The 25,776-nt window shown below is 37.8% G+C and overlaps 1 protein-coding gene across 2 annotated transcripts; it reads left to right on the plus strand.

Annotated features, from left to right (window-relative positions):
- The first annotated feature begins 1,087 nt into the window (after positions 1–1,087).
- Positions 1,088–23,638, plus strand: LOC103982316 (phototropin-1A). Of its 2 annotated transcripts, none has more exons than XM_009399214.2 (24): positions 1,088–1,509; positions 2,871–3,622; positions 4,579–4,761; positions 4,942–5,033; positions 5,170–5,449; positions 5,908–6,127; positions 6,243–6,313; positions 6,707–6,813; positions 8,421–8,470; positions 8,578–8,682; positions 9,511–9,570; positions 9,646–9,735; positions 10,406–10,482; positions 11,871–11,955; positions 13,540–13,620; positions 14,524–14,627; positions 16,196–16,245; positions 17,330–17,436; positions 18,074–18,196; positions 20,238–20,289; positions 21,193–21,305; positions 22,349–22,489; positions 23,038–23,127; positions 23,244–23,638. In XM_009399214.2, the coding sequence occupies exons 2-23, from the start codon at positions 2,874–2,876 to the stop codon at positions 23,119–23,121; spliced, it is 3,024 nt and encodes a 1,007-aa protein (XP_009397489.2). In that variant the 5' UTR covers positions 1,088–1,509; positions 2,871–2,873; the 3' UTR covers positions 23,122–23,127; positions 23,244–23,638. The 2 variants fall into 2 exon arrangements, with proteins under 2 accessions (XP_009397489.2, XP_064962860.1); XM_065106788.1 differs by lacking the exon at positions 1,088–1,509 and adding an exon at positions 1,840–2,058 and having other exon boundaries at positions 23,244–23,381.
- Positions 23,639–25,776: the final 2,138 nt, after the last annotated feature.

Consider the following 25,776-nt stretch of genomic DNA (forward strand, 5'->3'; position numbering starts at 1 on the left):
TTTCATGAGTTGCTTGAAGAAAGTTTGGCACAGAATTGTTCTGGAGAGGTTGGATGAGACAGAATACTATGTCCAGTGACATTGTTGCGTTGGATTTCAAATCAGTCCTCTTTTGCTGCCTGTGAATTCATTACCTTTCATGGGTGACACCATCAATTAATTGGAATTAATGCAGCAACTTGTCCGGTGCTCAGTTTGCAGACAGTCGCATATTAGCAATCAAGAAGAAAGAAGCAATACAACAAGAAACCATAATTCTGCACCAAAATGAAAAAGTCATGAACGGGTCTTCTGGCCAGAAGACAGATCCAAACAACATGTACTGGCTTTCTCCTTGAAGGTGCGATTACTGGAGGAGAAGAATAACTGCAGTGATAATGTTCTATCCAGGATAAACACAACCTGTCAGAGTCAATTTATTGTCTGTGATTGTAGCCTCGATGAAGTTAACCGGACGAGAAGATTAGTTTTCCACAATCCAAACTATGACCTTACTGCAATCCTCCATGGGCTGTGTGATCATATGATCTCATGGATTGCTGTCTTCGAACATTTATCAGCACAGAATCCTCTAGCCGAATAGAAAGAGCGCATCAGAAAGACTGAGAACTACAGATGCCTGCTGGAACTTGTGATCTGGGAAAGGTGCTGTTCGTTCATCGCTTTACCTGCTCGCGGCACGATCCGAGATGAGGCCGCGATGCCGCAGCAACATGGGGGTGATCGCTCGCTGTCAGGGTCACAGGCGGCCCACCCTCACACGGGGCCATGACGCAGTGGGCAACATGATTTTTGCGCCTTCCCCCCGAGGGGCCGTCTCTCCCGTGGTCAAGGCTCCGCCACGTATGCGTGGGTCCCATTTGATTTAGATGAATCGAAAGATATATATGCATATAATTTTGAGAAATAATTGAGATAAGGACAGGGAAAATTCGGGGTTTCTTTTTTGAGTTATATACATTTTAGATATTTTAAGATTCGAATAATCTAATTAACGAACTATCATCCGGACAGAGAGGAATGGAGATGGACTTTTGGTGGCATGGGGGCAGTATGAATAAGACCAGATAAACTGGCAGAGGCCCACAAGCACAAGGCATCAGCCAATCTTGTCGGCAAACACTCGAGATATCCCATCTACTCCGCCTCCCTCCCTCCCTCTCAACTTTTGCCTTCTCTCTCCTTCCCCTTCCCTCGCTTCTCCTCACTCCCGTTCCCCGAACTTTTACATTCCAATCTTTTGTTACCGTCTGCAAGAGAAGGCTGAGACAGAAGCACGGGAATTATCATCTCGACGTGGTCCGTCTCCTTCCTTTCTGATGCAGAAGAGCCTGCTGGACGCCCATACTCACACGTGCAACTCCATGTGATCTGTCTCAGTTCTCCGCCGGAACCAAATGGCTGCTTCTCTCCCATCATCCCTCATCATGATCTCTTCGGATTCATCACCTGCAGAATAAAGCCTGCCCGTAGCTCGGCTGCTAGACATCGAGAACACCTCCACTGCAGGTACTCCAATCTCTACCTTGCTTCGTCATAGGGTTCTCTCGACGTGCATCGCATGCTCACAAGTTAGGATCTCGCTCCAGAAACTATGAGTTGCTTCCTTCTTTCCCGAGATCTTTCCACGTTGCTTTTAGGTACAGTTCGAGGATAGTGATCTCCCACCACGGACCTTCTTAACACGTCTCCTAATTGCGAAAGGACTTCGACATATCAGCGTCTTATCCTCGCAAGAGTCATCTCCCTCTCTCTTCTGCTGTAGCGACGTTGATTGGTGCGCTCTTAGCGTCGGAATCATGACATAAATCCATGATAATTCCTGACAAAAATCTCTTCCTCGGAATCATGCCTTTACTGCAGTCGAAGTAATCAAGAGAGCTGCTGTTCTACTATACTATGTTCTAGCTTGCAATAGTTATCCAATATCTTTGGAGCCTTTGTTAGATTCCATTGATCGGCGGATCGGATTCGATCCTACCAGGAAAACACATCTGCCCACATACTCATACAAATTGGAGTGTCTGGGCAAGCATAATTTCCGGGAGATCGATTCCAGTAAGATAAGTGATCCTTCTTCATGATGTGACAAAATCTAGTGGTTCAGGCAATCTTTGCTAGTTCTAAGCTTTCGTTTCATTGTCTTCATCAACATGATTCTACAATGGACTGCAAGTTTTTTTTTGCCTTGTATGTGATATAAGCATCTTTATTCGCAGTTTTATGGCCTCAAATTACATGAATTTAGCTAAGATGAAGATGGATTGTCCCTCTCAAAATTCACATTGAATGTTCTTTACAATTCGTTAGTGTTTCTTGCATACTTTTTCATGCCAAATGCATAACGCATGACAAAACAAATATAAGATTTTATATTAAAATAAATGAAAAGGTCCTTTTCTATGAATTTTTTTTTGTAAAATAGCTTTGAAAATAGGGGATTGTAAGAAAAAAAAACCTTTATTTTACCATTTTTCTCTTGAAAATATCATATTATAGTTTGTTTGTATTTTGACAAGTACTTTTTTGTGTTTTTTAATTCATCCTTTTGGTGGTCTTTTTTTCTCTCTTTTATTTTTTTTTGACTTGATACATAACATTGAGACAATAAAATTGAATATATATATATTATTTAAGATAAACTAAACTTTCATTTTTGGAGGAAAAAAAGGGAGTTTTCTTCCCACTGACACATTAAATATCAAATCCAACAAAAAAAAGTTCATTAACTTTATCACTTAACCTTCACAAGTCAACAAATTCAAGAATGGAATTAACTGATTATTCCAAAGCCTCGTAGAAAACGTTTTTGTTTTTTGTTTTTGTTTCGTTACGTTTCCTTTTTGAACAAAAACGTTTCTCCTTTTCAGGAAATGGACGAGGAGTCCGCTGCCCGCCGACCGACCTCCTCACTCATCCCTCCTCTGCCTCGCGACTCCCGTGGGTCCCTGGAGGTCTTCAACCCCTCCAGCTTTTCCCCGCGGCCGCACCACACCCAGCCCTCTCCCTACCCTGCCTGGCAGCCCCGCGCGGAGCCGCCGCCTTCCTCCCAATGGGACCCACCCCTCCCCGACGGCGCCGGGGCCGGGGCCGGCGAAGACGACATCATCCGCCCATGGATGGCCCTCCCAACCGGACCGGCGGCGGCGCCGCCGCCGCAGTCGCAGCAACACTACCCCTCCTCGGAGACAATCTCCATCTCCAAGAAGACCTCGTCCTCCTCCTCCTCCGCCGCCGGAGAGGACGTTGGCGCGGCGGCGCAAAGGGCGGCGGAGTGGGGTTTGGTGCTGATGACGGACGAGGAGACGGGGCGGCCGCAGGGCGTCGGGGTGCGGCGGTCGGGCGACGACGCCGGTGGCAAGGGCCGCCCGTCGAAGGTTTCCGGAGGCAGCTCGTACCGGAGCTCCGAGGACTCGGAGACGGGGGCGCCGATCGCCGGCGGGGGGAAGGATAAGGGTGGAATTCCCCGGGTCTCGGAGGACCTCCGCGAGGCGCTCTCCGCTTTCCAGCAGACCTTCGTGGTGTCCGACGCGACGAAGCCCGACCACCCCATCATGTACGCCAGCGCCGGATTTTTCAACATGACCGGTTATCTCGCCAAAGAAGTCATCGGCAGGAATTGGTACGCAAAATGTTTGCCCTAATGTCTAAATGTAATGATATACCTGTACAATCTGATAACGGGAACAATACAACTGTGCAGCTGAAGCAGGGAAAGGAATGTTCTCGTCTTTATTTTAAGTTCTTTTATCTTATTTTGGTTCAAGAAGTTGGGCATTCATGGAATTTTACCAAAGGGACATTCTAAGAAGACTTTTCTAGAACTTCTGGTGACACAACTTGAGAAGCATTTAAAGTGAATGATAACCTGATTCATGAATGTGTGAACATAATCTGATTTTAAGCCATAGATGTATCTTATTAGTTCGCAAATTATGCATCTGGATAAATTGCACATAAGAATAAATTTCTTCTTCTTCTTCTTCCAGTTGTGACTTCTGTGGATGTTGGGGCCCCTGAGGTAACTTTCAGCCAGCATTCAAGTCCAATTTCATGAAAATGGGATTTATGGAAGACAGGCCCCTTTTATAAAAATGATAGAGTTCATGAAAAATTGGATAGTAATATGGGACCAAGAAAGTTAACGAGTTTCAAATTCATGAAAGATGATAAAGTGAATTGCTCCTTGCGTTTAGAAATCTCTCTGCTTAGAAGGATAAGATTGTGGACGTTGACCCTCTTCAAATCTTATAGTTCTTTTAGCAAGCTCACCGGTTTCTTTGCTTTATTTTTAACATTTCATGAAGTTAGGCTTAGATGAAAAGAAAATTCTATTGTTGAAAGGACCATGCAAAATTAGGCTGACTTAGATGGCTTGTTTATATTTTTGTCCTGAGTAAAATATCTCTGTCTTGGTCTTCTACTCTGTATATGGTAGAGTTTTAAAATCGATTATTGTCTGTGACTCTGTGGTTTCTGAAGGGCTATAGCAAATGTAATGTTAGAGCAATTTTCTTGTTGTTGATTTATCACATAAACCTCACAGTTCCTTTTTTGCTTGAAATTGCTTCTGTGCAGCCGGTTTCTGCAAGGTGCTGGAACTGATCCTGCAGAGATTGCAAAAATCAGGGAAGCATTGTCAGCTGGTACAAACTATTGTGGTCGCATATTGAATTACAAGAAGGATGGCACACCATTTTGGAATCTTTTGACAATTGCACCCATCAAAGATGAGGCAGGAAATACTCTCAAGTTCATTGGGTAAGATGCTGATTCTCACTATTGTGTTGCTTATAGAAATAAGTTATCTAACAGCCTATCTCTGATACCCTTAAATCAGTCTAACTATCTGAATCTTGGAAATTTGTCAATGCTTTAGTAAGATGATGATGCTCTTCATACATTCCTTCTTAGAACTAAATCTGGTCTTGGTTTTTGCAGGATGCAAGTTGAGGTTAGTAAGTATACGGAAGGATCTAAGGAAACAATGGTGCGACCCAATGGATTACCAGAGTCTTTGATTCGATATGATGGTAGCATTTCTTCTGGATCTATTTTTATATATCAAAACATATGTTAAATTAATTTATCTTGTTTTACATAATAGCTTTAAATTCTAGATTAAGCTTATTTTTGGAAAGTACTGTTCTTACATAGATAATCTTGCAGCTAGGCAAAAGGATAGGGCACGCAGTTCAGTCTCTGATTTAGTCATGGCCGTGAAGGATCCACATGCACTGTCAGAGTCGAGAAACTCTCCTTTCATGAGGACATCTGAAGGTGGTGGACAAATTGTTTTGTCGGAAGTTCCTGGAAGGAAGAATTCAGGAAATGCCACTCCAGTTTGGCGTAATTCACGTAGTGAGATGAGGAATCCAATGCAGAAAATTTCTGAACTTCCTGAAGTAGCGAATAAATCAAGAATATCAGGTCTAAAGTCCTTCATGGGGTAGGTTTGATGATTGTTTTTCCTCACCTCGTGATGTTTGTCATAAATGCTGCTTCGGTGCTTGTGATATTTTTCTCATTCATTTACTAGTAATACTGTTTGCAATCTTTCCCAGAATGCTATACATGCTGCTCTGAAATGTGAGCCAGAACCATTGCCTATCTCCACTAAATAATCTCTTTCGGTTAATTGAGTAAATATAACTAGTCGACTTATATTGAAAGTCATTGGTGTATCACTACTTTCTGTTCCAAAGAATAGACTTACTTTGTCATGGGCTAACTTGAGTGAGTATTCACCCAAGTCCACGCCCCATGTTATTTGCCTAATCTCAGTACTAGTACAATGATTAGCATTTTGACTTTCAGCCTTCCCTGTGGTTTCATAGTAGGTGTGGATATTATGTGGTAAATGCAAATACTTCATTTGATCAAATATTAACTCGTTTCTTATTGCAGCCTTATTGGCTTAGGCCATGCGAACATTGAAAAGCATGAGCTGGAAGTTCCTGTCAAGGAAGAAGACCTGTTGATGGAAAGTGATGATGAAAGGCCTGAAAGTTTTGATGATGTGGAAAGAAAAAAAGAGATGAGAAGGGGCATAGACCTTGCTACAACCCTTGAACGCATTGAAAAGAATTTTGTTATTACTGATCCAAGGCTCCCTGACAATCCTATTGTAAGATCTGTAATGCTGGTTCTTATTTCCTATATGTTTCATTTCTTCTATCGGAGTGTTAATCAGAGCTTTCATAAGAATAACAATAATAAGAAGTTAACGTTTCTTTTTTCAGATATTCGCATCAGACAGTTTCTTAGAATTGACAGAATACAGCCGTGAAGAAATATTGGGAAGAAACTGCAGGTGTGCAGGAATTTCCTTTGCCCTTTTAGTGCATAGTGCTGAATTTTATGGACCAGTCCAAAAATTTGTATCATAATAAATGCAATCATATGTAAGCTTTTCTGTTTGGAACTGAATCGAGATACTAAAAAAATAATATTACATAAATCTCATTGCAGGCATGAAACATTCGTTTTCTTCTGTGAATTTTTATTATAATGTTTGGTTTCATATAATTTAATATATGGATTATAAAGTGTGCTGAGCATTTTCGTTTTGACTACGAATGTTTGTGAGTATGTTGCATGTATGACATGGTTGATAGATTTCAACATATACAAGAGCCTTTAATGCACATTTCCAAAATTCAACTTCGCTTGTTTGTTTTTATGGTTAATGCTTTGGTATTTGTAGGTTTCTCCAAGGCCCTGAAACTGACCCAACAACTGTGAGGAAAATAAGAGAGGCTATAGATAACCAAAGGGATGTAACCGTGCAGTTGATAAATTACACAAAAAGTGGTATGCTTTTTTTTTTTTGAAGAGCATTAATCTTATTCCTAACTCTGGCAGTTATGATTAGATAGAATTCCATGCATAATGCTGTTTTGTTTATAGGGACAAGTTATTGTGCTTGAGATGGTGTTTTAGACTGATCCATAGGCATGGGCGAATTTGAGTGATTTGTTCCCATCCAAGACATGAACAGGGCATGCTATCCTCTATCGTGCATGTAATTTTTATCACATGATGCATGGATTTCCATTTAAGGTTTCATTCCTGAACTCTGATGTGGTCATGGGGAAGCCTTCAAGAGTGGTGTTAGTTCCTGTCTTTTGATTGCTAGGGAGACCCTCTATAATGCATGGTTCTCCAAGTTCAGGACTCATTTTTGTTAAAACCAAGGTCCGCCATACCGTACTGTACCAGAGTTTCGACCCGGGCTCGGTACGGTACGGTACCGGTGTACCGGGCGGTACATCAGGGCGTACCGAGCGGTACACCCTGGTGTACCGATACTGTAGCAGTACTACAGTGTAGCACTGTAGCGGTACAGGGCGGTCCTCGTACCGAGTACCTGGCGGACTGGTACATACCGCCCGGTACGGCCGGTATGCTTCGGTACGACAGACACTTGTTAAAACACTAATTAATCTTCCTTATCTTGCTTGAGATGTAATCATTAAAAAAATTCCTTCCAGTGTCATAAATGTGTTTTCTCTTTGGTTGTCAATGGCACAAATTTGAACTCCTAGTTTTTATGGGGGAGGTGGAGGAGGCTACTGATATTTTGGCCCATGATGCCATGATGTTGTCATGGCTTGAAAAGAAATGGAGGTGCAAAACATAGCTAAGATCAATGATGAACACCCTTTTACTGTATTCCTCTGATCTCAAGATAATTTTCATATACATTCTGAGGCTTCTTTTTTTAGACACTGTTGCCTCATGCTGGCTGAAGCATGTGGCACACCTTAGATTGAAAGTTCCCTACAAATTTTGTGCAGTAGTTCACTTAGTTGTATTCAAGTAGAGAGCTTCCAGGGCATAAACTGTAATTATACAGTAGTTCTTATTCCTAAAACCTGATGCAAAAATGATAAAAACATCTTTATTGTGATGCCTTTATTTAATTTTGCACTTCTTACAAGTCTTATAGATCCAACAAACTTGTTAACATGTTCTCATGAATCTGATATCTACAGTTGAATCAGCTCCAGAGTCAACAGTGTCATGGTGTCCAATATTAATTATGTAATGGAAGCACTCCCAGATTCCAATTTCTAATCTTTGAATCTTGTTGACTACTTTAACTTATTAATACATCACAGGTTGTTTAAACTTTAAACCCTAACATCTCTGGAGAAATATGTTGCACTAGGAAGAACCCATGAAACAGCTGCTGCAAAGTGCAGAGTGGTTCATGTTACCGTGGTGTTGTGCTTTGCTACTACGGATGATCATTTGGGACATCTGTACACCTGATGTGTCAAAGTTGAATTATTTTTTCTAAAGAGGATCGTGTCCCGTATCTCCTTTTATAATGCTGAATAAATAATGGTGTTGTAGAAAATTTCCTGTGATCTATTGTACATTTTTTCAAATTATCACTTGCTTTCATTTGTTAGGGAAGAAGTTCTGGAATCTGTTTCACTTGCAACCCATGCGAGATCAGAAGGTATGTTCTTAAGATAATATGTATATTTTGTTGTTTCAGAACTTTGCACTTTATTGTGTTACTTCCTCGTATACCTGCAAATACAAATCATCATGCTTCTTAAACAGGCAGAAGTCCAGTACTTTATTGGTGTCCAGTTGGATGGTAGTGAGCATGTTGAGCCACTTCAGAACTGTATACCGGAAGATACTGCCAAGGATAGTGAAAAGCTGGTCAGTAGTCTTGGACACTTGCAGGCATTTCTAAACTAATTGCTTATTACAATGCAGTTGCCAACTTTGAGTCACACTAATTTATGTAACGATAGTTCAATGAGTACCTCAAACAAAATTGTCTTCTATAGATTTTTCTTTGTAGACCATATTCCTGTCTTCTTGTTTGTAAAACATGCTGTTGCAATTTCCTTTAGGCCACCCTGCCACTGCATGATAGAGCTTCATATGTACAGCATGGTTCGAAAAGCTCCTCCTTCTCATACAGGAAGTGACTGTTGCCAATTGGTCCTGGGGCCTTATTTGTAGATCTGAAGAAACGAAGTATATCAGGTTGAACAAATACAAAACCATATGGGACTTGATCTGATCCATAATGACCTTAGCTAACCAGTTCAATGATTAGTAAACATTTCGTGTTCAAGTTGCAAGTTAATTTGCCATGTTTTGGACATGGCAGCTGGTCAGTTATGTCTAATGTGTAAGTCATGCAAATAGGACAAACTGCCTCGAATGGTTTACCATGTTGCTTTTGCCTTTTACCATGCTGGCCTGTTTTTTAAATGAGTTACAGGGGGTTGGCTTAGCTTTGACTGTGGATCGGCCATGGTTGGCTTAGAATCTTGACATATTTAAGGGATGAAACGTTTCAGGTTCACTTGGTCTAGTATCTCAGTCTAACACAAACCTTCTAAAACCATTGCCACACTCCCTCAAGGGTTCTTGATCTTCACCTATTTCCCTTCCATATCAGCTCTTTTTGTAATTATAAAAAAAATTGACAATATATATTCCCAATAATTGCAATGCTTATTGCATAAATTTCAGGTGAAAGAAACTGCAGATAATGTTGATGAAGCTGTTAGAGAACTCCCAGATGCTAATTTGGTGAGCCCGACATGTTTTCTGTTTGGCAACAAGTCCATTTTATTAATTTTGATGATATTTCATGATTATGTGCAGAAACCTGAGGATCTATGGGCTAATCATTCAAAGGTAGTTCTGCCAAAACCACACATGAAGAATAATCCATCATGGAGAGCCATTCAAAAAGTATGTGATACTTGGATATCCAAATTTTACTATGGGCAAAACTTGGTCTTGTTAAAGTTGTTTAAACCTAGAAAATGACTTATTAAAGTTTATTTTTCATGAAAAAAAACTTTATTGTGCTTTTTCTGGCAGAGTTCTTGTTGTAATACAGAATAAAGTCATAAACATCTTTCATTGTTTTTCATAAAAGAAAATTTCCTTTTATTGACTTTTATCCCTGTAAGCTGTCTTTGATTGTAAGTAACTAATTAAATTTCTACCTGACCATTGATAATCATTGCCATTTGGAAAGAAGGGGGATCTGCGGAGTAAACAATTGAGAAATACAGTGCGCTTCTTGATGGCACCTCAGCTCATCAAGTGTTATTGTATACACAATAACACTTGTTTGAATGGACTGATGTTGCCTATTGAGTGCAACTGATTATGAGAGTTTTGCAAACAAACCTACCTAAAGTTTAAACCAGCATATAGTTTTCTGTTCTCAAGGTATGTAGGACAAAGATTCAGTAAGCATAATAACCATGTTTATCTCTATTTTGATAAAAGGCACTTAATATTTATATAAGTTGAGATATCTTTGTGGATTTTCAATGTTCCAGCTGTAGTTTATCATTCTATTTCACATTTCTGAATAGTTCTGGGGCTCAAAATTAGAATTAATCTCCAGGTTGTAGGGAGCGGAGAAAAGATAGGATTGAAACATTTTAGACCTGTTAAGCCTTTGGGCTTTGGTGATACTGGCAGGTAACTCTTTTCTTTATACAATATCTCCATACTTGCTGAGAGCCTACAATACTCATTTCATGCACATTGTTCATTCTTTTTTCATTTGCCAACTGTGTAAAATAGTAATCCTATACCTTTTTTATATCTATTCTTTGCCTTGATAGCAGGACTTAGCTTCTTTTCTTGTAAGTTCTTTGTTGAGGCAGATATATGTTTGCTCCTGTGAATCTATACCACCAACTGATGGCTTTTGATATTAAAATTTTTATTTGTCCCAGAAATAACAATGATATTGTCGAACTTCTTGAAATAATCATTGATTGTTTTCTTACTAAAGTGGAAATATATTATAGTTTAGCAGGTTAGACCTTTTTGTTTCTCTTCCTGAAAACATATCTCTGAAAAGCCACAATATGCATGGCAGTCAGCTATTGCTTAGGCCCAAATGAGATTGGACAGTGCACCCAAACATCAACTTTATTTATCTGGCTTGAAGTTTGGGTTGTGCTGGGTGCCAGTCAGGCTCCTTGGGGTTTTACCCTGGTTGACTGAAAATGGATTTGGCTTCTTAGGCTTGCATCAAATCATGGCACGAGGAATGAATTTGGGCCTGATTTTGTTGCTCAAACTAGGTGTGCCCATCAGTGCCTTAGGGCTTGCTTGGTCCCTTGCTCTTCCATTCTATTCCTATGACTTGTTTATGCATCTTTTTCTCCTTCTGTAATTGTTTGAAGAGAAAAAAATGATCATGCATGTGTTACTGTTTATAGTTACTGGTGGTCAGATGCATGGGAGCATTTTCTTGGCTGATAGTTCTGCACCCCACCATATGGTTACAACACACAGAGTACCGGTTTGGTTACATTCACCTAAAAATATGTGAGTTAACAAGCAAGAACAAGAAAGAATAGGTGTATGCATGCCTAGGTTCCTGAAGCATATATTATTATAATCTAGCCGGTGTGAACTTTTTTGTTGTTTTAGATCTAAGCTAAAGCCTCCAAATATTATGGTTGGTGATCAGTCTTCATTTATAATAGACAACCTAAGCATCTCCATATATTAAATAAAAATATGGCAGGTTGAATATTGTGATAACATACGGTCTGTTGAGTTTTTATGGGGAAAAGATTGTTTTAAGACATTTAGAGATTAAATAATTTTAAACATTTATTCATTGCGTGAATGTGAACTTCATTGGGCAATTTACATTAAGGCATCACATATGTATATTCAGAATGCAGTTAAAAAATTATGTTAAACAAATATTCTCAATATTTGAATTTTAAAAAATTATGTTAATGTGCCTTATGTGGTCTGCTACACCTTTTGTGCATTCTTCTTATATGTATTACCTATGATTGACTCGTAAATCCAAAAGCCTTTTGTATGCTTTGAAATGGCAGTGTTCACTTGGTGGAGTTGTTAGGAACTGGAGAGTTTTTTGCAATGAAGGCTATGGATAAAAATACCATGCTTAATCGTAATAAGGTAAGCACTGATTATTTTATTTTTTCACTTGCGTGTTAACATGCCAGCTTTGCCTAGTGATAATTGATTATGCAATTTGTATGATTCAACTAAAGTGATAGTTTCTATGGGTTAAGGAAGGATTTTGCATGATCTGGAGCCAACTTCAGAATTTGTTGGTTAGGTTAGACTATTGTTAGCCAATACTACAACATCAACAACAAAACCATAAGTCCCAACTTATTTGAGATTGGCTACTTGAATTTTTTGCCATCAAGATCTGTAACAAGTCATATATATAGTGAAGTTAAAAGGATTTAAATCTTTATTTATAGTTTCTATTAAGGTTTTTTAGGTCTTCCTCCACCTTTTCTCATGCCACTTAAAGTAATCATTTTTCCTCTTCTAACTATCACATCTATAGGTCTCCCAAACACATATACATTTCATTTTAAACAATTTTCTCTCAAACTACTACTGTTAGCCAATAATATATGTTATTGCTGCACCTTGTTTCAGCTGGAAGCTGGCACAGCATGACAAATCTACATGTTGAGACAGTGCTGTTGACAGTTTCCTACAAAAAAGTACAAGTAAAAACAAAATTTGCCTCTCTCTCTCCTGGCCAACTATCCTCTTCTGTGTCTTCCCACTCTTTCTTTGCTTCCTTTCCTGTTCTTCAGCGTCCCTCCTGTTAAGCACACAATGAGGCAACATGACGACAAAAACCATGGGCCGGTTCATTGAAGCTCTAAATCCAAAGAGAAAGGAAGAACCCAATATTTCAGTGTTAATTGGACCGTACCAGTTACAGAATTAAGATAACTTGGTTTGACCCATAAAATCATTTGGGTTTCACAGCATGGTACCTATATGGATAATCCTTGTTTCCAATCTCAATGATTTGTCTTGAGATTTTTTTCCAACACTGAAGAAGAATTGTTATCTGCCTCTTACTTTAATTCTTTTTAAATTAATAATTAAATTAGTCAAAACTAAACTGTAGACTCAGAAACAGGTGTTGCATCTTATAATCCATCATCATCCCCACCCACCCACCCAACCCAACCCCAACAACTCATTGCGACTCCTCTGACATCTTTAGGAGTTGCAGTATTTTTTACATCTTTACTGCAGTTCCCTGAACAGCTCACTTGTAATCACAAAATACTATCAGTCATTGTCAGTTTGCTTCAGTGACTCATACCCTCACCCACATTACTACATTGGTTAGTCAGCCATCCTTTACTGATAATTTTCTTTTGAGTTGTTATTTAAGGTGATTTATAATGAAGGAATGTGTGTTTAAGCCTGTTAAAATGTGTTGAAATTGGTTAAAGTAGGTAAGCTTAGTATTGTGACTTGTTTGTAGAACACAAAGCTTGTCGCTTCTTGCCATAAAATTCAGTTTTAAGTTGAGTGCATCCTTCAAAAACACTGTCTGGGTGCACTTTAAGAAACACATGTTCGTGAATCACAAGTCTTGCACTTTTGTTCTTCGTCTATGTGGTTCTTCATTTTATATGGTTGCTAATTAATTACAGTATATGGAAACACCAAGAAAATACTGTGCATATCTGATAAATTTCTGATTGCTTGTTTCAGGTCCATAGAGCTTGTGCAGAAAGAGAGATTCTTAATATTCTGGATCACCCTTTCCTTCCTACATTATATGCATCTTTTCAGGTCATTTGCTCCAAGCCTCCAACTTCTCTTTTTTTTTTTCAGAAATGAAAAATGTAATTTACACAGAAGAGGCTGCCCATTTGAAGCTGTCTGTTCTAAAGTGATATGCTTGTTTTGGTGAAAAATGTTGCAACAATTTAAGCACCATTTATAACGATAAAACATATAAGAAAGTAAAACAATTACTATGCTATTGATTATTTGCAAGAGTAGAGAGCATGATACAGCAATAATTTATGATTTTTAAAGCTAAAATAGAGACAGGCAGTTATTTTAGCCCTTATTTATTTTAATGAAAGAAACACCTGTGGCGTCTGGCTAAGGCTCTCACACAGTCTTTAAATTTTTGGGAAAGAGATTATTTTCCCATTTAAGACGGAAACCATTTGCATGTCATATGGAGGATATAAGGGCAAAAGTTACCTTGACTAGAAGTATGTCAACACATATAGAAGCTTATTAAAAGATGCAACCAAGGTTCCTAATTTGCCCAGACTGGTACATGCTGGTGGTATTTATTGGTCTGGGCATGGATCGGGGAGCAAAATGGCCATGCATGTCCGACCATGGACCGGACCCTGGTAACCGAAACTGCAATCCTTCCAAAATATATCTAATATTTCTTTTAAGTTTTGAGTGCTAAACTTCTAGACTGCAAGTTTTGATATGGCGTGGGATGTTTTCTTATGATTTTGATGACTACAGTGCAAGTCACAATAATAGTCTCCCTTCTTCTTGTTTAAGGCTGCATTGATCCTCATACCTGACATTGATGAGAGTCTTCTGCACTAGGCCACTCTATTTTAGTTGTTAAATTAGAAATTACTATCCAATAAATTTCTTTTTATATGCAAAACTGTTTCTGTGGAGCAATAATAATCATATATTATCACATTCTTGCAGACCAAAACACATATCTGCTTAATAACTGATTACTGCCCTGGTGGAGAGCTTTTCTTAATGCTAGACAGGCAACCTGCGAAGGTCCTAAAAGAAGATGCTGTTAGGTAAAAGTTGTCCTCAAAACACATACATTTGTGATTAATTATTCTGATTCTTTTTGCATGGCAACATATAGCACAGTGCACCATATGACTTATTTGTGAAAAGTATCGTATTTTGAGCTGTCATTTATCACGTAACCCAAAAGTTTTCCCTTTTATATTTCGAAGCATAGTCCCTATCTATCTTCTCAATCTCTATCCTATTATTGTCTTTAACGGCTAGGAGAGTTAGTTACCCTCTTTTAGAACTAATCCTTGTTCCAAGTTGTTAGAAATTTTTACTGAATTCTACCACGTTCATGTTTGGATACTTTCTTGATGCTGCTGTTAAATGGAATTAATAAAATATATGAAACACCAAAATGTGGTTACTAATCTTAGGTATTGGCAACATACATATTGTATAAAAACAGTAAGTCACAGAGGAGACAGTGGTTTGCACGATAACTTTAAGAATCTTTGTTCATGACCCCTCTTTACAAGTGACCCAGTACACTCTCTGATGACACCATAATTGACTCCAAGTTATTTTTTGTTGAAATGTATAATAGATGCTTTCTATATTGTTATCTTATATATTCATGAGTAATTCTTAGTTGACTTAAGACACCTCAGCTCCATGAGCTTCTTAATCCTATTGTCTCGAATACAGACCAAACTAGAAAAAACCTTAGATGACTCAGCTCCCTGAGAATCTGAATCCTATCGCCTCCAATACAGACCAAAATTAAAAGCAGTGCAAAATATATTAGGAAATGAAGCTGTCCATTTACTTCCTTTCTCATTCTTCTACTAGGTTGAAGCAGGCATTCATCAAGACAAATTGTGTGAAATTAACATATTGGTAATATGCACAGAAAATTATTGACTTCCATGCCATTTTTAATTGCTAATTTCTAAAATATATAGAAATCATATACACTTTAAGTACCATTTAAGTTATTGTTGAAGATTTATGATGATAAAGCATCGTAAAAATATGTAAAACTTTCTCTTAATCACAATAATGTTGTAGTTTAGAATATTTCATTTGCACAGTTAATGTTTATCATACTGACAAGCTCAATATATAAACTTCAACAATTTATTATTTTTCCTGCAAACTCGTAAACAGGAAACTTGACAATTAATGAGAAGTGTTTCAGGGATTAGTGAGTAAAAGTAGAGTTTGTTAGAGATGTATAAGAAAGTATAATGTGAATAGTCTTACTAGAACCTCCAAGTTCATAACCAAGGGAGCCAGGCTCCAAACACATGGACACACACAATCTAGACCCTCCATTCACCATCACAGCATGTGTTCTTTTCTGCTGGGTGAGACCTTGCTTCATCTTCACATGGATGCAACTTAGCATGTCATGGAACCAAGCTCCAATGAACTTACACAAAAGAAGCAAGGACCTTACTCGAAATGAGTAGTTAAGGGTTAGTCTTTCCTGGTTTCATTTTCCCACATAACTTCCACATGAGTAGTCATTTATGTTTTTAAGTTAATGTTCTACTTCAAATTCTCTTCTAAAAGAGTACTTTAATTCTATCTGTATTGTACTGAATGCATCTTATTAGTGCAGGTTCTATGCTGCAGAAGTTGTTGTAGCACTTGAATACCTTCACTGTCAAGGTGCATAGCTATTTCTTAATAACCGTAGCCATTCTTGTTGCTTAAGTTATGCATCCTTTTTGTTATAAGATCATAAATGCTTCTTCCACTGAAGAGATATCTCAAACTAAAAACCATTCTATAGCAGCTATGTGATAATAAGTCCTTATTCAGGCTTTTTAGTATCTCTTGGGAGAAAACATTATACCATATATGTTATGAACAAAGTTCTATCATATTGGATTAGCAATAGAGCTTTACCATGGTAAATATATAATTGCATAATTGTTCTAGATGGTCATCCCTATAACGAAAACTATCAAGATTTAACTTGTATGGAACATCAATAGGTGGCGTAATCGTGCTGCCCCATGCCAGATGGCATGTAATTTGTTGGTAGGGTACCGAATAAGTTCACATAAAAGAGAAGTCAGCCTTATTTATGGTTTACCCTGCTTTTTACATATAAAAATGGAATTCAATGGCAATCTTTACTTTTAAGAAATTAAATGGTTGTCATGTTAGATATAATTAACTTACTTCTAGTTGCACTATAGGTATTCACCATATGATGCCATGATGTGTACCATCTGGATATAAAGCATATGACATTTATACAGGAACAGCACATTAAACCTTGTTTGCAGTCACTCCCAAAATTCATTTTCATTATGCATGTATATGTTACACATTTAACAACTTGGAAAATTTCCCTCTGGTTAGTGCAGTTTGGTACAGGCATGTGCTTCCCTCATGTGATGCCTGGCTTCAATCCCCTGCTTGTCTTTATGTGCCTTGCTCCACCCGAGCATCAAGCTATAGAAATTGCTTAAAAACAAGCATTTCTTTTCCTTTTTGTCTGTTCAGTTGTATGGCGGTAGGTTGATACCGTTGATTCAAATAATACTATGAAATGTTGCCTTGCATCTTCGGAAACTTACTGCATTTGTTTTCCGTTTAAATACACTAGGTCCTAAATTTTCTTCAACTCCCTTGACATAGTGAAAAAAGAGAAAATTTCCATTGTTTAGCAAGATATTCTATCAAGTCTGTATCTTGGATCTTCACATTGTTCCGATGATGGAGGTTTGCTTACTCGCTGTAGGTATCATATACCGAGACCTAAAGCCAGAAAATATCTTGCTTCAGAGGGATGGACATGTTGCTTTGACAGATTTTGATTTATCATGCTTGACATCTTGCAAGCCACAGGTGAGTAAATTCTTTGATGACATCATATATGAGTCTGCCGTATTTTTGTTGGAGATGTATGTTATCAAATTTTCTTACATTCATTGTCTCATAGAAATTATTCTGTATTTATTTTTTCACTGTGACGTCCATTTTGTGATTAGCAATCTAACGCTAATTGAAAGTCCACAGACATATCTGCATAATTTGGTTCACTATAATATATGAGTAGAAACAAGTTTTATTGCTTTCCAACTGAGAAGCCTATGGCATTGCCTTCATAATATGAGTAGAAACAAGTTCTACCGCTTTCCTACTGAGAAGCCTACGGCGTCACCTTCGTAAAATGGACCCTTATTTGATGACTCTATATATAATACTTGATCATAATTCATAAGAATAAAATTGTCCATTGCTGTTGGCAACTTTATTTCAGTGAAGTCTCTACATCATACTCCTATGAAAATTTTAGCTTTACCTGAAAATTATTGGTAATGTACTTATTCACTTTCTAGATACACTTAAATCAGATGCAATAATTGGATATCAATATTTAGGGTCCGCTAAGTAGTCTTTTAATATGAAGCAGATATCAATAATTAGATAGACATTGATGTTATTGTCTTTTATGGATCGACTGATCTGCATGGATTTCTAGCTTTTGCTTCCAAGAATTGAGGATAAGAAAAAGCAAATGAAAGGAAGGATTCCTCCTATTTTTGTAGCTGAACCAATGCGTGCATCAAATTCATTCGTTGGAACCGAAGAATACATTGCACCGGTATGTGTTGTCATTGAACAAAACAACTTTCTCTTTTGGTGTATAAGAACTCCTTTAAATCTTCAATTATACTTGTATGGAAGCAAATAACTGGCAATGCGAAATATCATTTGGTCTCATACAAATGAAGAACCTGTGTTTTTTGATCTATCTGCTGTAACTCTCACAAAATCATTATGAATGTTCTTTGTTAATTCCTTTTGTTGTTGCTCTTTTATAACTGCATAAAACTGTGAATTAAATTCTATCATTTTTATTAACATGCCTGTTAGAGTGTAGATCTAACAAACATGTAATGAATATTTGAGAGTGGATAGATTATTAATTTTCACAAATGACATTGTTTCTCCAATCATTCTTCTTGATGCAACAAAATGTCTGCTGATTGGTGTTAGGACTTTGAGCAGTCAGCTTTTAGTGTTTGTTCATGTGTTGAATGATTGAAAATTTAAAAAGAAGCAACAGCTTCCAAAGTACATTTCAATTTCCAAGTTTTCATCACTTTGAAGAATCCTATACAAAGACATGGTGTTCCTTTCTCAGTTTCTTGTATTACAAAAAGGAAGCTTCTATGATATTGATTTCTTACCTTTAGGGCATATATGGCAACTTGTAAATGTTTCATCATGGATAGATCTACCCACTGAAATTGATTCATAATCTAATAGGACATAATTGTGTTCTAACATGTCTTCTATAAGATGAAGTTCCTATTGAATTAGTAGGTGGATGTGCTGCGGTCTATGTGACTGAAGTTTGAGACACAGAAACAACCTCACACTACGTACATTGTCACCCTTAGACCCCTCATTGATGGTAGCCTTATGCATTTAACTGCCCTTCTTACAAGTTTGAATTGGGTGGATCCCTTAAGATCCACCTATACAAACAGGCACTAAAAAGATCTCGGATAGAAGACATGAGCTGAACTCATAACTTCCTATTTTCAGATTCACTATCTTGTGTTCTCAATACAGCTTCTCTTGTAATTAAATGTTTAATATCTAAAATAATCATTTCCTCAAGTCTCTTACAAATTGCTCATTGATTTTTTTCAAAAAGCAGCATATGTTTGTGCTAGCATTGTTTCTAAACAATGCTCCGATAGTTATTGTGCAGCTCTAATTAAGAAGGTAGAAAACAATAAATTTTAATAAATCATCTAGACTGCCCTATTGCTCAAAGTTGCGTTTTGCTGAAATTAACAACAATTTGGGATAGCGTAGAAGAGGCAGATGCAACAGTGCACTTCTTTGTTCTTTATGTTTTACTGAACTTTAATCCATTTATCTCATGATGAAAAATATAGTTTACTCACTTTTAATTTATTTTGATTTCATATTGCCCACCTGTGGTCCAGACGGTGGCACTTGAACTACTTAAGTCGGCTTGTACTTAGTTTTTCTGTTACATACAAGGCATTCAATCAAACATTGAATGATGTGCATTTGGTTATAAGTCCTGACAGGACAATGAATGCTCAATTTTAACCCTAAAGCTACTAGCAACCCCCTACATTGATGGAACAAAACTTTGAACCAAAAAAAACAATGGCTGCTTTAGAGCTAAAATTAGGCACTTGCTATCCTTTGAGAGCTTAATCCCAAACACTATGTTGGTTTTCTATGATATGGTTCATTATTGTTTGGAAATTATCTTGTTTCTATTTCAGCACAATACTGCCAAGCAGTGAATCTTTTGAAACCATGATTGTTAAGGTCCATGATGAAATGCAATAATAAGTTGAAGTGAAATACCAAGAGCTGACAATACAATTTGCTTCAAGAATATTTATCTGCTATATTTAGACTTTCTAATTCACTCTTTTCAATCAATTGCACTAGTACTTATGATTGGCTTGGTTAGGTTTATCAGCCTTAGATACTTTGTAATCACATGTATTTTCATTATATTTTCCATAAATGATTATGTATATATTCAATATCCATGGATATAAATGTAATATTTGTGTTGGATTAGATAATTAGTAAACTTATTCTACAAACATTATTTAAGGCCAATGTCTGGTTTTTTTTTTCAGGAGATTATTACTGGAGCTGGCCATACTAGTGCAGTTGATTGGTGGGCGCTTGGTAGGTGATATGTTTCAGCTCAATTGTTTATCCATTTTTCACAATCATCACAACATATGTGATTACATATATTTGTTTGCAAGACTTTTCTATCCTGATGATGTTATATAGATAAAGACAAAAATGAATGTTTGTTAATTTACAAATCAGTGTAACAGCATCATGCATGCTGGTTCAAAGGAGTACAAGACCTGTCTGCCTGATATTTAACAGGAAGATGGATCTGTCAGTCCGATTGCGCTGCGCTCATGTTATTTTGCAGCATGATTCTCTAGGTGAGAGATGTAGAGTAGTTGGATTCCACAGAGGTGAACAATCACTGTGCACACATGTTGTCAACATATATCAAAATAGTTCAGAGTCAGTTTGAATCTCGATGAAGTTAACTCAGCTCATGGAAATTTCAAGTCGATTCAATATCTGACAAGGACAGGTGTCCATCATGGGCATGGCATGGACACGACATGGGTCTTTGTGTCTTAGTAGTGGACCAGGTGGAACCACTGCAGCCTCCATGGAGGGTTAATTGCACAGACTTAACCTCCAAATGCGGAGACACCTGTTTCCTCCAGTGACTCCTAGGTTGTTCTCAGGCTTTATCACAACATGAGAATTAACTTCTAAAAGCTATTGATATGAATCAAGTTATGCTTTCTTTCCAAGTCTTTCTGAAAGCAAAATATGAACTATATGCACAGAAATGTCATTTCTCTCTTTGAAGATTTTAGGAAGCTAAGACATCTTAATGGTATTCTCTTCCAATGTTTGTATCATATCTCATGCCTAGACATCTCAAAATAAGGTGACCATACTTGTTAAAGTTTCTCTTATATTTGTACCTCATTGCCCAGATAGTTTCTCAGTTGCAATACCTGATTCTACTGCTGCTTTCTACATTGCTAGGGATCCTTCTTTATGAGATGTTATATGGATATACACCATTCCGAGGAAAGACAAGACAAAAGACATTTGCTAATATTCTTCATAAGGACCTAAGATTTCCTGGATGTATTTCGGTGAGTATTTGATCAAATTCAAGTGTTTATTCAAATTATATATTCAACATTATCCAGTGTTCATGCATGAATACTGGCAAGTTGAAACAATTGATGTCGTATATAATTTATTGAGGATTTGGTTTCCTAGGACTCTTACTGAATTTATTGGATAATTGGTAATATCCACTATTGAGTATTGACCATTAAAACATCTACAATATAGAGGTCTAAGGTTCCAGAGAATCCATCAACAATTTTAACAAGAGTGAAAAAGCACTTCACCAGTCAAGAGAAAAGGGAAAAGCTGTAAATAGTATAAGCTGTAAATATTATAGAGTTTGGCCCTTCACATACCAGTGGAACTGTGAATATCTTGAATGGTAAACTCTTGATTCTTATTTTTCCCGAAAAGTTTGAGTTTGAACTCAAGTTCCTTGGAGCCTAAGTTTTGGTGAAGTTTCTGTTTGTCCAAAACCCAACCTACTGGAACTGAAGTTCCGGTGAGTTATATTGTATCTTGTGGAATAAATCGTGAAAGGGAACTTGGAGTTGGTTTAGTTGATCCAGAATTGATTATCTTGGTATAACTTCAATTTTATCTGATCGATATGGTCATATTGGTTTGTGCTAGGTTAGATCTGAAAATATATAATCATGCTGCTTTCGAGTTCCAGACTTCCATCGAAGTGAGGCATGTGGATGTCCCATTAGCTATGAAAAAGACTAAGCAACCATTCATCAAGTATAATTTAAGGTTCCCTTTTTCCCCTTCATATGCAGAGAAGTGTCATGTCCACAACCTGTGTAAAAAAACTGCAATATTTCTTACATCTATTTTCTCACTAAAATTGATCAAATAGTGTATATATTTCTAGTCATCTGTGCTGACTCTAAATATCATATGTATGGTGATAGAGGACAAAAGAGGGTCATTTGAGCAATCTATCCATTTAGTAATGTTCAGTTATTTACTGCAATGGTCCGTTTTTGCAGAAAACACTAATCTATTTACTTGTATACCAAGACACCAAATTACTTGTCTAATTCATTTCTTTGAGCAGGTAAGCCTTCCTGCAAAACAGTTGATATATCGGTTGTTGCATAGGGATCCTAGAAATAGATTAGGTTCAAGTCAAGGAGCCAATGAAGTTAAGCAGCATCTGTTTTTTCGTGGCATCAACTGGGCTCTTGTGCGTTGCATGGTAAGCTCGATCTAATCATGTTATATGTTGTTTGATATGACCTTAAGAATATGTAATTTTAATTTGTACTGATTCCTGACAACATGCAAGCTCAACATCTCTTTAAAAACCTAAAAGCATAAATTTTCAAGCTTGGTCAGTTTCCTCCCCGAATTGGTCAAACTTGGATCAGAATCAGCTGATGTCAATTCAATATCTCCCAAACAGTGGAATATCTAGAGAAATTTTCATAGTTGGAAATCATAGTTCATAACATAGAAGTCAAAGGAGAGCAGCATTACATTCTATGGACACCATGAAAAAAAAGATCTCATCTTGCGAGTGTTGTCACTAGTAAGCTGTAGTGACTTTTTCAAACTTCAAACATATTTTAAGAAAAGTTAAGCAATGTCCACTTTGCTGTCATCGTGTCTGAAAATTATGTTTGAAATGTAGACTGCACTTTTGTTGCTTGATAGTTAAGAAAATAAGCTTCTGTGTGTCTGTTGTTTTGTAGCCTTATTTTAGAGATTTCGTTCCTGACTGAGAAATGTTTCCATATTGGACAGGACCCTCCCAAGCTTGACATGCCAGTATTTGATAGTAAAATGGCTGATCCTGAACCAGTGGATGTTCAGATAGATGTCTTTTGATTAAAGGTATGTGCTCATGTTCACAAACCTACGTCAAGAAAGATATTTATATGATACAAACCTCTGTCGAGAAGGATATCTATACATATGTGCTCATGTGCTCACTAAATTTTGTTGGACAGCTTGGACCTGTATTTCTACGGTACGGAGCTCGATTGCTCTTGGATTGTCTTCAACATCATCTGTATCAGCCGTGATGCGTGTGCTATGTTCGTCCTTCTGTTTCAAGGTTGGTTTTTTCCCTCGAAGGATTTCTACGACATTGGTGGATGTTAGAATCGTCTCTTTTATTGCTGGCTCTGGCAACATTCTTTTTGAGAGATCTAAGCTCGAGTCTTGTTGCCTATAGCTCCTACAGCTAGGAACTTCACTGCATGTGCTTAAAACGATCCGTAGCAACAGTTTCACTTTGTTATTCTTAAATTGTTTTTGATTTTTTTTTTCAACCTGTAAGCATGTTGTGTTTCTCTTTGTCAAATAATTAATTGCATGTGATGATAAAATAAGAGTTCTACTGTGTGTGCGCGCGAACAATCTAACAGATATTTTTCAACACAACTCATGAAAATTTGAAAAAGCTTACACTTTGGAGATTTCGTCGTTGATGTCTAAATCAACCTGAAGACGCAAAAGTGTTCAAAACGGATCTGAGGTGGTTCTTGAATGGCTTCGAGGTGAGAGGTAAGCTTTCGAGGTGTTGTCTGCACTAAAGATCTAAAGATCGATGTTAAGAAAAGTTTTCTGACCTAGTCCTTTCCATGTTCAAATTAGTCTAAGGTCATTTGTGGGGTATGAGATTTTCTCAAAAAAATGTGTCACTCGACAAGAAGGGATAACCTACAATTATCCCAACGTCCCCTTTTGGCATTTTGTGGTGACGGGGGAGACAAGCTTGAACCGTCTCTCTTGGACTATTGTTAATGAGGGCAGATAAGTGGAGAGCAATTGGAACCTTTTCCTTCTACGCCAGCCTAATGGTGATTGGCCGTCAAGTCCCTTGACATTTCTCATGATTTGGTGCTTAAATATTTTATTCGTCATCATTTAGTATGTTGCCCCTATATTTTAAATCCAAACGACATGAGTTTGCAACAATATATACCTTAATCTGTGACAAAGGATGTAAGTGCCCGATCTCGATGCACCATCCTTATTTTATTATATCCCGAAAACACATCCATGAAGGTAAGGAGCTCATGGTCCGAGATGATCAATTTGGGAAAGAGGGCAGCTGTCCTCTAGACATGCTTTGTTAAAATTGGTATAATCAAAACACATTCTCCAATTTCTATTAGATTTTTTAACCGATACAACATTAGTAAGTCATTGTGGGTACTTCACTTGGGTAATAAACCCTTCCTCTAGTAGCTTGTCCACCTCGTCATTAATCGCTTGCTGGTATTCGGGAGCAAACTTACGAGGCTTTTGCTTCATAGGTCGGACTTTGAGGGAAATGTTTAAGTGGTGATAGGCCACGTTGGAGTATATTCCTAGCATGTCTCTCATTGACCATGCAAACATCTCGATATTTTTCCTAAGAAAGTTGATAAGCTACACTCGCTTCTTCTCAAGGAGTGTTGCCCCAACTTTGACGACCTGATTCGGATGGGCCTTGTTCAAAAGTTCCTCGACTAGTGACTCCATTAGCTTCAAATATGGGAGGGGTTTAGTGAAATCTCGGGGTTCAATGGTGGTACCTCGGGCCAAGCCTTCTTGTGTAAGGAGACTGTCATCAAATAGCACTAGCAAGACTCCTTCGGGTTGCTCCTCAACTTCCTAACATCGGTTTTTGTTGGGAACTTCATCACCATGTGATATATCAGCACCACAACCCTCAACCAGTTGAGTGTGAGTAGACCTATGATCACGTTGTACGCTGAGGGAATGTTAACCACTATAAATTTGGTCATCACAATTTTGGAGTATGGTTCATCGTCAAATATGATGTGCAGGCTCATAATCCCGAGAGAGGAGATGGAGTCATCCATGAACCATATTAGCAAAGAAGTCATAGGGGTGAGATCATTAGTCGAGAGCCTAAGTTTTTAAAAAGCATCAAAGTAGAGGATGTCAATGGAGTTACCTGTGTCAATTATGGAAACCACCATGGTGTTATCATGGTTTAGGTCGAGATACTTTATCTCTTCTTCCTTGAAGGTTATTTCCGAGTCATCTTCTGGCCTTGAGTGCTTCTCGATGGTGACTCAGGCATAAGCTTTGTGACTTGAGGTATTGTCCCCTCTCGAGGCAGGTCCACCAATGATGACATCAAGGCCTTGAGGTCAAGGTGAAGGTTCCCGAGGTCTCCGGACGAATCTTATGAGGTGCCCCCAATGAACGAGCTCCTCGATTTGTTTATTCAAATCATGACAGTCTTCCATATTATGGCCATAATCATGGTGGAAGCGATAATATTTAGATCTGTCTCTCCTTTCTAATAGTGTCTTCATCGGTTGAGGGTCCTTCAAGAACCCTTTTTCCTTTATCTATAAAAAAAACATCAATTCTCATCATCTTAAGAGGGGTCAACTCGGGTCGATCTTATTTTATTCGCCAAGGTGACCTCGGGGTTGGAGCTAACGATAGTCGCTCTTACCACGACGGCCTATTGTGCGTCTCCTTGTGCTTACTTGAGATCATCGCTTCGGTGGCTAT

Source organism: Musa acuminata, chromosome BXJ2-4, assembly GCF_036884655.1.
Source record: "Musa acuminata AAA Group cultivar baxijiao chromosome BXJ2-4, Cavendish_Baxijiao_AAA, whole genome shotgun sequence".
In the NCBI taxonomy this organism is placed as follows: Eukaryota; Viridiplantae; Streptophyta; class Magnoliopsida; order Zingiberales; family Musaceae; genus Musa; species Musa acuminata.

Bases quoted from the DNA above. Each gene is read 5' to 3' on its own strand.
- LOC103982316 (XM_009399214.2), top strand. From the start codon at position 2,874: ATGGACGAGGAGTCCGCTGCCCGCCGACCGACCTCCTCACTCATCCCT. The intron at 5,450-5,907 runs GTAGGTTTGATG...TTCTTATTGCAG, and splicing joins GGTCTAAAGTCCTTCATGGG to CCTTATTGGCTTAGGCCATG. The intron at 9,571-9,645 runs GTGAGCCCGACA...GATTATGTGCAG, and splicing joins AACTCCCAGATGCTAATTTG to AAACCTGAGGATCTATGGGC.